Source organism: Amphiura filiformis, chromosome 4 (genome assembly GCF_039555335.1).
Source record: "Amphiura filiformis chromosome 4, Afil_fr2py, whole genome shotgun sequence".
In the NCBI taxonomy this organism is placed as follows: Eukaryota; Metazoa; Echinodermata; class Ophiuroidea; order Amphilepidida; family Amphiuridae; genus Amphiura; species Amphiura filiformis.
This window is the reverse complement of record NC_092631.1, coordinates 43,920,773-43,935,547: the sequence shown is the minus strand read 5'-3', so window position 1 is coordinate 43,935,547 and position 14,775 is coordinate 43,920,773. Positions and strand designations below refer to the sequence as shown.

At 35.7% G+C, this 14,775-nt stretch overlaps 1 protein-coding gene across 1 annotated transcript in view; it reads left to right on the top strand.

Moving 5' to 3' along the window:
- The window catches only part of LOC140150208 (cytidine monophosphate-N-acetylneuraminic acid hydroxylase-like), a 57,398-nt gene extending 48,794 nt beyond the window's left edge, over positions 1 to 8,604 (top strand). The window contains exons 9-14 of the mRNA XM_072172213.1: positions 79 to 126; positions 2,488 to 2,614; positions 3,280 to 3,402; positions 3,620 to 3,735; positions 5,697 to 5,824; positions 6,561 to 8,604. Of these exons, the coding sequence (XP_072028314.1) occupies positions 79 to 126; positions 2,488 to 2,614; positions 3,280 to 3,402; positions 3,620 to 3,735; positions 5,697 to 5,824; positions 6,561 to 6,754 (736 nt within the window). The 3' untranslated portion in view covers positions 6,755 to 8,604. The remainder of the gene's footprint in view (positions 1 to 78; positions 127 to 2,487; positions 2,615 to 3,279; positions 3,403 to 3,619; positions 3,736 to 5,696; positions 5,825 to 6,560) is intronic.
- Positions 8,605 to 14,775: the final 6,171 nt, after the last annotated feature.

The window sequence follows — 14,775 nt, the reverse complement described above, 5'->3', positions numbered from 1 at the left end:
TACAATATATGTACAAGGAAATAGCCCATTAAACAAAGAATTGGTTCATGTTAATATTGATTATTTTTTTGTTTTCAGAGATTTCATCACCCCACCACCACCAGGTACTAAGCTTTTCAAAGAAAGGTAAGTAAATGTAAAATCACACTCCTTTGCAGGTGGTGGCCGCATTGCATTCTCTAAATTCAGTGAATTTTCATAGTCAACCGTGTAATTGAATCGGATTATGTTGAAATTTTAAAACGCTTGAAATATCACAAACAAAGAGGACTATGTTGATAAATAATATAAATACAATGCTAAAACCGTTGGGGTTCGATTATGAACCCCACAAAACTAACCGACTATTCGTCACCCTCATAACCAAAGTGCCCAAGTCATTATTACATGTTTCTCATTTGCAATTTTGATTTTCTGATTAATAAACCCATAATTAATCAAATTTCCAGCCACATTCTTCATTAACTTGTGGAATTCATCTCTTTTGATGTATTCCACAAGTTAATGAAGAATGCAGCTGGAAATTTTTTTATTAATTATGGGTTTATTATTCAGAAAATCAAAATTGCAAATGAGAAATGTAATAATGACTTAGGCACTTTGGTTATGAGGGTAACGATATTGGAAAATGCCATATGGCCGGGCGGTTTCACAAGTTGCCGGCTCGATCATGTCATCCGCCGCCTGCTCCTTTGTGTGTGTTCATGGTGTTGCTAGGTACAATTTTTTAACAGTCTGATTTTGTGAAATTTTGTTTTGAGATCAATCATTGGATGTGTTTTTACTAATTATGTAGGAAGTTACTGTCTGTAACAGAACTTTCTTTGCTTGATTGTAATCACATATAATACAGACCTGCCAACTGTCCCTCGTTTTGAGGGACTGTCCCTCATTTGGGGTTTACCAAAGTGAAAATGAAGGACAGTCCTGTTTTTTGAAAATTTTAGTGATGGCAAATTTGAATGTAAGAACAACAGAAAATGATGAAAATGTCACTTTGAAATTTGCTATAGCAATCTCTTTAGTCTATTGTGATAAATACAGACCTGCAAAACCTTATCTGAATTCTGAAAGCATTGCACACCTTATGTCTTTGAATTTGTCAGTACCTGGTTTGTGTACATATACAAGGTTTTGGTCTCAATGTCCCTCATTCTGACTTCGGTAGGTTGGCAGGTCTGCATATATTTATACATCCAGAAGTTGATGTTATCAACCATAACAGCTGCAGTCTGTGATAGCATATTGACATAAGCGGTAACCAGTTGTGTAGCATATTGACATAAGCGGTAACCAGTTGTAGTTAATGATTTATCAGTAACGACTGAACATATGGCACTTGACTCTGACATTTAATAATAAACACATAACAACCATGGCAACAGGTGATACATAACCGTATGACAATGCTGTCTATTGTTCAGTTCTTTAGTGGTTGTTAAGATAGCTCTTGATACAGGGTGTCCCAGAATGATCTATACCGTGTTTGAAAAAAATATTACAAATATATAGTTAACAGGGTATCTAAGTGCAATACAATGGCACACATGTCACCTACTTATCCTATGACTTTCAGGGAAATAGCTTGATTCGTTTTGGCGTGACATTGATATTACTGGAAATGGACGAAAACTACATTTGTGTAATTTACAGCGCAAAGGCATCATAACACATGGATGCTTTATCACCATCGTTCATTTCAATATGACTTCAGATATTTAGGTTAAAAAAATGACTTTTTATGTAAATTTTACCACAATTTGTACCCAAAAAAGGCATTATTACAGAGAATAAAACTTCCTCAAGGATCCGCTGTAGTCAATTTTAATCTTCTCTGTTACGTAGCTGTCGGTTTGCCAATTTACTGTGGACATAAATAAATGCCACGACACTAAGGACAAACATCCTCTATACTTTTATGACAAATCCATCTTTGCCGGCATTTAAAATGATGAAACGCAGACACCGCAATAATTATCTTCAAAACTGCCAACAAAAATACAATAGCATAAGGTCACTCAAGCGTAACAAATCCTTTATTCGTAACATCATAAATAATCGATAGATATCGACTAGTTAGGAAAGTAAGAACAAAAGTACCTGTATAACATTTTCCAAATAACTTTGTGCTGAACAGTTAGTAATTTTACACATTTTCAAAATGGTTTGTTTTGTGAAAACCCTAAATTCACCATTTTTACGCAATATCCTGTAACTTGTATTAGCAGCGTCTAATTTCTACTAAAATTTCTAAGAAAGATAAATATATGTTGATCTTAGAATTGAAAACAATATTACCTATAATAATGCCCTTCATACCTAAAAAATCAACTTTTCCGGTATAGATCATTCTGGGACACCCTGTATTTTGAGAAAATATCTTAGATTAAACTTTGGACTTTTGATATTGAAGCCTTTGGCTGGTACACAGAGCATTAACACTATATGTTTTGATTTGTTTTATTTAATTTTGTTTTCATCATTTAGCTGGGATTTTGATAAGTACCTTGATGAAATCAACAGTACCGTGGATAACGAGATCTTCGCCTATCCAGAATGGATCTCGGTGTACTACAATTGGTGTGGTTTCCATAGTTACAATCTTGTCATTAGGGTAAGGAACACCTAATTCCATCACCAAGCATTGGCATTATTGAGAGGGGGTAACTTGTTCTTAATAAAGTAGAAACAAAGAGAACTGACTGCACCATGTTTGCATGTCAACCCATTGAGGGCAATAGTACCTCTGAATGATTTCTCTATGTGCCCGGGAAAGTTGGATTCAAAGTGTGTTGTTGTTTGCATTATTTTTGTGTCAAAATGCATGCTAAGCAATGAGTGATAAGTTGCTCAGAGCTATGGAAAAAGGAAGATGCACACCTATACCATGTGGGGTTGACTATTCATGAGCCCTTCTGCCTTGAACCCAAACTGCTTGTTTACTGACTCATATGTGACCATCCTCCACAACTTAAATGTCAAGTACTATAGACATGATACACATCATTTTAAAGCTAATTTCAAGCAGAATATTTTGGTTGAATATCTCAAAAATGATGATTGACAACTTCAGGGCTCAGTTGTGCTGGATGGTCACATATATTAACCCACATTACAGGATCGGGTAGCAATGTTTGCACAGTATTTTTGTAGGACACAATAGCACATCAGACACATCAAATGCATTCTGAATACGAGGAATGTCCTTCTGATATCAAATATTTTTTACCCATTTTGCTGTGGCCACTGATAGTCTGTCAATTGATGTTCTTTCATCAGATGATAGAGACAGATGATAACTTTCATCCTATAGAAGGTGGCTATTGCTTCTTGGTTGACTTTGAAGGTGCAACACCAACATATCCAAAGGAAAGACCTGCAAGAGTACACAACTACTTGGAGGTATGTGCTAAAGTTTATAACTGTCTGAATACTTTATTAGTATCTTTTAAAATTATATACAGTATTGAAGTATGTGACGACAACATGTTACAAACATTCAGAGCTCAAGTAAGGACATTAATAATTAAGGACATCAAGTGCAATACACATTGAAGCCTCAAAGGCTTAATAAAACACATTAGTAATATAAAATGTTGCTTTTTGTTTTTGTGTGTAGATGCAAAATCGTATTGGAGTTCACAGACAAACTGTCCTACATGGAATGTTCTGGGATAACTTGTACATAGGCTTCAACAACCGAATCTCCAGAGAACCTGACACATTTCACTATTTGTAAGTATGGAGTTTGCTGAAAAAACGCTGAAATAATTTGCTTGCGATCAAATATAAAATGTTTTCTTTCTGAATAATTAATGAACACCTTATAAATCCCCAATGGGGATTCATAAGGTGTTCGAAATTTTCTTATGCGGGCCACACAATATTAGCCGACATCCAGTGATATGGAATCAAAGAGTATTATGCACCTCCGCCATATTTGTGTATCACTCATGGAGGCAACTCAATGTACCGGATTATTTTGCTTTTCACATGGCACACTTTGATATAAAATTGTATCAATTGAGCCCATATTTATTGGTTGAGCTAAACTCCTCAACAAAAGTTTGGAAAGTTCTTTCAAGCATCTGTATCTCAAACTATTTGTGACATATTCATATCGTGTTGCATATCAATGGATAGCTACAATGCTCCCCTTTACAATGACACCCCATTTGAAACAATTTTCACGGCTGAGTAAACGCCTTGTTAATGTAGTGGGGTCTCAAACAGAATTTGCCAAATTGACCATTATTCTGTGCTAGTCACTAACCTCAGTAGCAGGTGGAAAAACCATACGCAGCACAATAGTCATGCACATTCTCCTCATGCTGATCACCGACCTGGTTACACGTTACTGTGACATGGCATTCCATTCTCTGGCACGTACAGCACGATCAAGCTGGTCCCACAAGTGTTCAATCGGGTTACGGTCTGGCCCCCGGGTCTGGCCTGGTGGCAGGCCATTTTGTCTCTACTCCCATATTCTGTAGGTAGTCGTTGACTACCGTGGCTCTGTGTGGCGAATGGTGTCATCTGGAAGGATTGCATTAGGTCCCAGATTGTGAAGATATGGGATTGCAGCTTGCTGCACAGAATAATGCTCAATTTTGGCAAACTCTGTTTGAGACCCCACTACATGCACAAGGCGTGTACTCAGCCGTGAAAAATGTTATTGTTTCAAATGGGGTGTTATTGTAAAGGGGAGTATTGTAGCTATCCATTGATATGCAACACGATATGAATATGTCACAAATAATTTGAGATACAAATATCGATGCTTTCCAAACTTTTGTTGAGGAGTTTATATTGAGAGCGACGTACAATGTAGTCGAGTCCAACATTTTAAAGCTCATAAATCGTCTAATGAATATAGTTCATTTTATCATTTTATGTTTAGGATCCAATGTTTTCACACACTTGGAAATTTTGAACCATACTATTGATTCAAAGTGCATGGTTGTTCGCGCTCTACATGTAACGGGGTGTGTCAAAAACATGCTCTAAGCACAGCACACACAAACCTTTGAAACACTCAAAACTCTGATTCTGTCTTCCTTTGAAGTATACCTTAGAATTGATAATAATAATATTTATTTGAATTATAATAATAATGATATTTATTTGAATTATAATAATAATAATATTTATTTGATGCAAGGAGTACATACAGTACACTCAACCAAAGTCAAAACTACCAGTGTAATCAAATGTGTGCTCTTTGTGTGTTGCCTTGCTCACATTTGTGATGTGTCATGTCAAAAGGAGACACTTTTGGGCAGGATCGTAAATGGAGAAATAGCCAAAAATCTGCCCGGAGGTGATTTTTTCACAATTTGGATTTGTTGCGAATTTGTGATGTTATTAATGTTAAAAATATTGTCTGATAGTTTCAGACCGGAAAATAACGGGCATCTTGTATTTAGTCATTTTCAAGGTAAATCCTACTCTCAACAGTGTCAATGATATTTTTAAAGGACGATATCTCAATTTCCAATTTTATAACACCACAACTTTCCAACTCAATATCTTCACTTAGGAATGTCCGATTTCATTGGAGAAAATGGCATTGTGGAGCAAAATATCTCTATATTTAAGATATGAAAAAACCTCAAAATTGATAACCTGCCCAAAAGTGTCTCCTTTTGACATGACACGTCACATATTCATCTGTTTGCAATGATTATCCAATGCAGATTCTGGAATCATATGCAAATCTTGTTACCACGGGACCCACCTGATTGGAAGAAGTTCCTTGAAGAGAGGAAGAGTATGGAAGCACCCAGAAAAAAAGTATGGAAGCCTGACCCAGTACTTATACCAGGTAGGGAAATTTGTTTATGCAGGGTCATATCATCAGATTGAGTTCCCCAAAACAATCCCAAAAAATCGTATTGACCACAAATAACTATAAATAGAGCAATGCACCTGTGTGGATTTCATGTTTCTTAATAAGTGATTGAAGGGTCCAATGGCGCATACAGGATTACAGATTTACCATGCTTTACTGTTGTCATTTTCTAGACTAATTTTATTTTCGAAATAAATCGTGGCCCCTCAAAGATTTTTACAAATACAGAGGAAGTTAATCAATTGTTATTGCAATTTTGGTACAAATTAATTTCCGACAGACAATCCAAGGATCCATGTATTGACTAGCCATGCAATCTATTAGAATGTATAGCAAGAGTTTTATGTGGAAAATGATATCTGACATTGTGAGATGCACTGAGGTATATTCAGTACATAGATCAGGGAGACCATAGCCTAGTGGATAGAGTACTCACTAGTTCAATTCCCAGTGATGGTAACATGCTGGGGTATTAACTTGGAGGAAAAAGTCTGAATTTAATTGGTAACATCTGTAGATTAAATGCAGACTTCCACTCTCCCCATGGTTAGTTTAGAATTGGGTAAATGAAACATTAGAGTAATCTATCCTTCAGAGGGGACGTTAAGCCATCAGTCCCATGTATAAAGAGTCGTACCTATACATGTATCACCTTCTATAGAGATGTCGTAATTCAAAATAACTATTTGTATTGTCCATTCACCTACAGGTACACCAATTACAGCCAACGGTAGCAGTGCCTCCAACCACACCACAGACTCGTCATCGTTACCAAGCCATTCGGCAGGGTCATCACTGAAATGGATCGTCCCAGCTGCAGGTGTTGCTGCACTAGCCATTGGTCTTGCAGTCATGTCTACAGTAGAATTCAATTCGACCTTTGCAGGACTTAAACCCCATTAAAAGCTATTAAACCAAGATAACACTCATTGAAAGCAGCTCAACTGATTAAATCATATCTTCTCTGGTTACATACACACATCATATGTTTCTGCTTTTACACGTACAATGGAGCAATGGCTGGGATTATAGTTTCAGTTGGGTGAACGATTATAAAGCGAGTGCTAGAGAACAATTCTGTGTGGGCTTTTGTTTACGAAATGAGACAACACTCTGCGTATTGTTAACCAGCGTTCTTGAAAATGAGAAACATGGTGGTTTGCAGACTTAACACGGTTTGGAAATAATTTCTTCATATTTTTTGGTGTTATCTGTCGTTTACATATCATTCCTAAAACACCAAAGTACGAATATTTCCAAACATCTAAATTAGCTAAAAATTTAGGACATGTTACAAAACTATATTGTCTAGAATTTTAGTAGAGTACTTTTAATATTGGCCGGTTATTTTTCACACAGCGACGTTAACTAGGCAATGTACTATTACCTATAACATTAACTAAAACACCAAAGTACGAATATTTCCAAACATCTAAATTAGCTAAACATTTAGGACATGTTACACAACTATATTTTCTAGAACTTTAGAAGAGTACTTTTAATATTGGCCGGTTATTTTTCACACAGCGACGTTAACTAGGCATATCCCCATTCTTTTAACGTAGGCTATTTGTAGAGGTCACGCGTAAATGGGAAAGAGCACTGTGTATTATGTATAGGAAAACGGACAGTAACTGCAGTATGTATGGAAACTAAAATAATAATTAGGTTATTCAAGTTAAAATCCAGACACCTGCTATGGTAGGCATAACCTTAATCTTCCACATGCAGTATGAATTTCAAATGGGGTTACATGAATGGATGACTCCATTTGAAATCTACACCTGCTGTGTAGAAGATTAAGGTCATGTCTTCCATAGGGGGTTGATTTTCAAATGAAATAGCCTAGGACCACAAAGTTGATGCAGCTGCTATAAGGTGATATGGTGACAGACTGGCAGATGAATTTACTACTACACACTTGCTGGCTGCCCATCAAGATATCACCATTACATTCCATTTTTTTTTTTTTAATATCACTTGTTTATTCAACTGAAAGGAGTATTTCATGATCGTAGCATCCTCCTTTTATGACATTTTTCAGTGGATATCCACAAAAACTTATTAAAAATCAGTTGATTCTGATTTTGCATTTGCGAGTTATGCCAGAACGAAATTCAAATTTCACAATATCTTTGCTAAACGAATTAATCTGCAAGAAATTTGTTTGTACATAAACATTATGTAGCCAGAGGTTTCCAGTGATCTGAAAATCTCAACTTTTTTTGAGAAAAATGGGGGGATGATGCTGTGGATCACAAAATGCCCTTTTAAGTGTTATAATAGTTAATACATTGCAGTGTATCTAGTTATTTTTTTTTCAACACAGCTAGTGTGTTGTGAATATAGGATGTGTTTTCAAGCAATAAATGTGTTTTTAGGGGGAACAAATCAAAGCTTGGAATGTGAAATCCATACATCCCTATGAAAGACATGACGACATGTTCCACACAGGCAGTGCAAATATCAGATAAGGTTATCTGAATGAGTGACTCATTTTGAACTCGACACTCCCTGTTTGGGAGATTAAGGTTGTGTCTTCCATAGGGGGTGTATGGATTTCAACTGGAATAGACCAGTTTCTCCAAATCTGTCAGAAGTGAGCGGACTGACTTTAAAACAAAATGTTAGCTGTTATACACAATAAAAAATTTCACCATTAGAGAAGTTACCGTTTCCATCATGCTTGTGCTCTAACAAAGATCGTTCCTCCCCATAGAGCCAGGTTACGATTCAAAATATACTCCATCCACTGTCATAGGCATGGTAATTACGGGCTTTCTGTTGCAGATCCGCAAGATGTCCTCCTTCTACCACCTGTCTCGAAGTAACCACATGACCTGCAGTGAATTAAAAGACAGAAAAAAACAGAAGCAAATTCTGCCAGCAAAGCCCTTTTACTTTGTGTATAATTCATGCCTGTCTATAAATGACATCCAATATATTCCACAATTCAACTCCTTTATTAATCTATTTGAACTCCGACAACCTTGGATTGAACTTGTAATAAATGTCAAAAAACATATAATTAAACCCATTTATTCATTTTAAAAAATTTATTCATTTATCTATTTATTTTTAAAGGCCGTTTTGTTTTTCATAGACGACATAGACGACAGCGTTGAAGTTACTCTTTTTTTTTTTTGTGATTCGTTTTATCCAAATAGAAACCCGGATGGCTTCCAAAATTAGAGCATCATGTGTCCACGTCATGATGCTTGCGTATAAAAAGTTTGAAATTGACAATTAAATTCACTCACATGGCTTTTATATACCAAGAGAGAGAATCACTCGCCTACGGCCATGATGATGATTGCGATAAATTGACCATGAAATTCACTCATATTATGACTATTATTATAATTTTACCCAGAGAGAGTATCACGTGTCTACGCCCATCATGATTGCGCTAAACGGATTGAAATTAAAATCACTCATGTGGTTATTATATACAAAGACAGATTTTCCAATTCAGAACAAAATGTTTGAACCATGTTGCCAAAAGATTGAAATTGACAATTAAATTCACTCATATGGCTTTTATATACCAAGAGTGAGCATCACGTGTCCAATGCCATGATGATTATTGCGATACAAATTTTGAAAATGACGATTAAATCCACTCATGACTAGGCCTATTATAATTTTACCAAGACAAAGCATCACGTGTCCACCCCATGATGATAACATGTGCTAAATTCACTCATATGGCTATTAAATACCAAGAGAGATTTTCCAATTCAGAACAAAAAATTTTGAACCGTGTTGTTATACAACTTTCAATTTCAAACCAGAACAGAAACAGATTGTGTTCCTTCAGACGATTAAATTCACTCATTCACAAAATGACGATTAAATTCACTCATAACTAGGCCTATTATAATTTTACCAAGACAAAGCATCACGTGTCCACCCCATGAAGATAACATGTGCTAAATTCACTCATATGGCTATTAAATACCAAGAGAGATTTTCCAATTCAGAACAAAACATTTTGAACCGTGTTGTTATACAACTTTCAATTTCAAACCAGAACAGAAACAGATTGTGTTCCTTCAGACTGCCTAATATAATTATGATGAACATAGAAATGGTTCAAAACTGTGCTTTCCCTTAATTTCAAGCATTTTCCATTCTCCTACCTGCATGATTTATAAATATTTATGAGGTCAAAAAACCCTGATAATCCAGTGACCCCCCTCCCCCTGGCTATATACTACCGTGATTCAGTGGTCTATGTTACCATTAATAATGTACATACGTGTAGGCCTATACATGTAGACGACCACGTTTGACAATTTTGAAAGCAAATTTCTCACCGTGTTATTCACTGTTGACGCAAAATACAAATACTCTATTTGGCCATCGGCTGTTGCCACCGCTTACAAGCATAGGATAAATGTATTCTCTCTTCTGACAAATGTAATAGCGCTAAGATCTCGCCTATAATATTTCAACACATTTATTATTCCATACCACCAGTCCGGCAATCCCAATCAATAGTACTCGTACATGCATGACTTCCTCAGATCACTGTTTAGACAATCGACCACGAAAGTTTTATCGAGTTATACAAACAACTCCGGACTGTTCATTGTACCGTCACAACTCATTTCATGTGATGTGATGTGCTGTAAACTGTAAGCTTACTTGCTTTTTTACTTTCCAGTTGTTCATATTCGAGGTATCCTTGATGTGTTTTGTGTCCAGGATTCACCACTACCCACTTTTTTGTAAGCTGTGACGGCCTATTCATTGTCTTATAGTTGAATAAAAAATTTCTGCGTCCGTTCTTGCTGAAAAACTGACAGCAAATGGCCTTAGCCAACAAAATGGCCACAGACGGCTCCAAGCAAGGATACCCGTGATTGGCCCTCCTGATACCAAACAAGGCACCCAATTGGCTCCTCATGAAAACATCGCGTGACCTCACGAGGGCGATCCCATTTCAGCTGCAGGGATAATTTTGTGTTTCATTTGATATGTACAAATTAAACTGCATCACCTGTGTATGTCTGCAATCATAGATTGAATACAATACCAATCCTTTCAAATATACTAATCTTACAGGTGCGAGTGATCAGCTTGATATGGTTCAATGCAGAGGTAGCGCGTGAACGTACTAGTGAAGTGCAATATATACTCAACATTATGTTTATCCTATTGCTATGGTAATTAATCAGATTATTACAACACTTGGACGGCGAATAGGTGGTGAAATAAATAAACTCTGTTTTACGGGCCTGGCCGACCCACATTTTTAGAAATTGACAAAAACTCATGTTCTGTGTAAATGAATACAGACCCAGACTTCAAAAATTATAATTGCAATTATTTATTCAATCATTATTTTAAGATATATTACTACATTGCAAATACAATTCTTCATTTCAAACCAATATTTGTGTACTGATTGTCATTATACTTTGATCAGCTCATAATCGGCAGGAATTGTTAGGCTTTTACCACTACGCCGAAAAAGTAGATCCGTGTTAAGAGTGATATTGTTCATCTGGAAGATCTACAATGTGCATGTTAAAGAAAGTAGACAAGTATAGGACTTGAATTAATAAATTGTGATTTTTCTGGCGAGGTGTCACAAGACAATTCTCTAAATAGATAACATGATATTAATCCACAATGTTAAAATTCACACTGATTACGAGCTGATCAAAGTATAGGAAGTCATTGGCTTTAATACCTATTAAACACAGCATCTGAATTTGGTAAAAAAAATTGCACCAAGTTGCTGACAATGTGAATTCAGAGCTATATAGCTAGCTACTTATATAGCTACTTGCTGTATTATTTATTAACTCTTTGCATGGAACCACCATCTTGCTACCAAATCAAGGTTCTCCCTGCAAACACATGCGCAAAAAGTGCATTTTTGTGTTTGTGCTTTTCTAGCAAGGCTTTTGCAAAGCGTACGCAGTAGCTAACCCAGCATACACAAAACAATTTCGACATTATTTGCAAAAGGTTAGAAAAGGTTGCCAGAAAATTGTTAATGTCGGGTTATATAAAATTTAAATAGAGGGTACAAAATGTTTTTTAACATTCAAAAAACATTTCTTTAATACTTACTGCAATATATTCTATTAATGAAATATTTTGCAAATATTTTACAAAACCATTTTTGACATTTATAAAAGTTGTTGTAGTGTATTTTCATACAAAACGTTTTAAACTGTTTTCATGACCTGTATACATTTTATGTTATTAAAACGTTTTCATTACGTTTCACTACCTGGAGAGAATTGATCAAAAATTGAATTCCCTCCTGAGGTTGGTACATGTCAATGAGTTGACCAGATCACAAGGATATCATATAGCTATTGGCAGTATATATAACACAAATGGTCAATGAGTTACATAAAAATGACCTTGTGTGGTATTTAGTTCCCAGGAAGTGAGTTTTGCCTGAGGCAATTTGTGGTTAAATCTTGATCCCTCACTACAAGAGTTATTACCGTCGATTTGGTTGAAAAAGGAGGTGAGAAATGATCAAACCTCTCCAGGTAACAAAACGTAATGTTTACCAAAACCCAAACCCAAATATAAGCCATTTTAAAATGTTTCAAAAATGTTTTGTGTTTGCTGAGAAGGTATGTGTGAAAGGCATGTACACAACATGCACAACCTTGTTTTGAGAGGATCGTGAAAAATCATTATGCAACATTTTCCCCCAGTCTATGAGAACATAAGTAGGGCTATACCATTTAAAATCCCCAAAATGTTATCCATAGTAGAAATGATTTGGAGGAATTTAGAATTACAAACAAAATGTTAAAACCTGGGAATAAATTTCATAAACTCCATCAGGAATATAGATTTTTCAAACATTTTTAACCAAAATTAACAAAATTAGGCAAAAACACTTATAGCTGGATTGAGTAGCAACTGGAATGGAGATAGCAGAAAAATATTTTTATGCAAGGCAATGTGGATTTCACATGGAATATCGCATTGTATGGTATGAGGTGGGGTCTATGAGGTGGGGACTGTATGACTGTGCTGCCAATCACACATTGGTAATGCTAATGCATCACATTTCTAATGTTCTCTTTGGAACAAAAATAATACTGACTCCATGAATATTATTTCTCTATGATTTACAAATTGATGAAGTACAGAATGTAGGGTTCCTGGGAATCCCTGGGTAGGGTGTACCCATAAATATAGTGGTTTTTCATTCTTAAGTTATTATATAAGTTTTCATCATATTACATAACACATACATTACAAACCTAAAGAGCCCCATCCACAAAAGTGTTAAGTGTTTTGAGCAAATCATCGATACACAATTATATACGAACAAGTAAACCTGCAAATGTGTGTCTCATCCCCATTAGCTCAGTTGGTAAAGCGCCGGACTTTGGTACAATATCATGTTTTCAAAAGCACCCGGTAGTAAGCACATATGCTAACTATCAACTATTTATGGTATGTTACTCCCAGGGGCGCAGCCAGCTTTCTTGGTGGGGGGGTAAAATAAAAAAATTGAGGGCAAAGACAAAAAAAAAATTCCAGTTACATCATTTTGACCCGGTATCGGTGGGATATATACTTATTTGAGCTTCCAAAAAAAAGGACTTTATTGGGACATAATCGAACACAAATTTGGTATTTTACACTATTTTGGCCCATGATCAAGGTGAACTTTGGTGGGAAACTGTTTCCTTGCCCCTTTTCATTTACATTGCATTCCCAATTTTCTCTTCCATTTTTTTATCAGAGGGGCACATTTCTCTTTCATTTTTTGTCAGGGGGACCAGTTTGCCCCACCACTGGCTACGCTACTGGTTACCCCCATTATAGTGGACACTTACAAATATGAAAAATGCTAAAATGTATTTCGCATATTTGCTATCACTCTCTCACATTACATAATATATCACAGATACAGGCACTTAGAAATAATCAACAAAATCTATCTAAAGCTACAACAATTATCACAGCAAATCAACAGCTTTATATGATTACACATAAATAAAACCTCGGTGCTCCAATGTTGACCTTAGGCTACGTTTTGTCCCAGCACCAAGTGGATGACATAATTGATATGACTGTAGTATACTTATGTCTCATACCATTCCATGCTATATGAACCCATCACTGATAAACATGATTATAGATGCAAGCAAAACGTGTACAACAATTTTGACCTTAACAGGAATTTTAAGAATTGTTTGATGATAATATTTTCTTTTTACAGTGATGACTTTTGAAATTGCTAAAATCCTTGATGCAATACATTGGACTGAAGGCGATGCTGAGCAGTTTTAACTATTTAGGTATGAACTTTACAAAGCTGATTAAAATCAGCTTTGTAAAGTTCATACCTAAATAAACATTCCAATCATTAAGGAGTTCATTACAGTTTGTTTGTCAAGTTTAACCAATCATACATTTTAATTATATGTAGTGATTTCTGACCAATGAAGTGAGCTGGTCTTACCATCTATTTAGTAACAGCTGATTAGCTTTGTAAAGTTCATAACCTAATAACATTCCAACTCATTACCGGGAGTTCTATTGTTTGTTTGTCAAGTTTAACCAATCACACATTTTAATTATATGAAAAAAACTCGACCAATGGGCTCTTTCCAAGAGAACAATCAACCCATGTCACTGGTCAGTGCATCTGAAAAACAGTCATCTAAGCACACACAGATGCATGTATTCATCTAAGCACACATACAAATGCTCATCCAAACATCACTTGAGGTGATATCAGTCTTATCACTTGAGGTGATGTTCTGGATGAGCATTTCCATGTCTGCACATATCTAATAGATAGGCAGCATAGGCCATAAATTTCTGAAAAAATTAACATAATTGTGCCCACTGTCCTAGTATTTGGCCCACAGTACCAAATTGTCAATGTTTTTTCAATCATCATGTAAATCTTTATTGTCTGT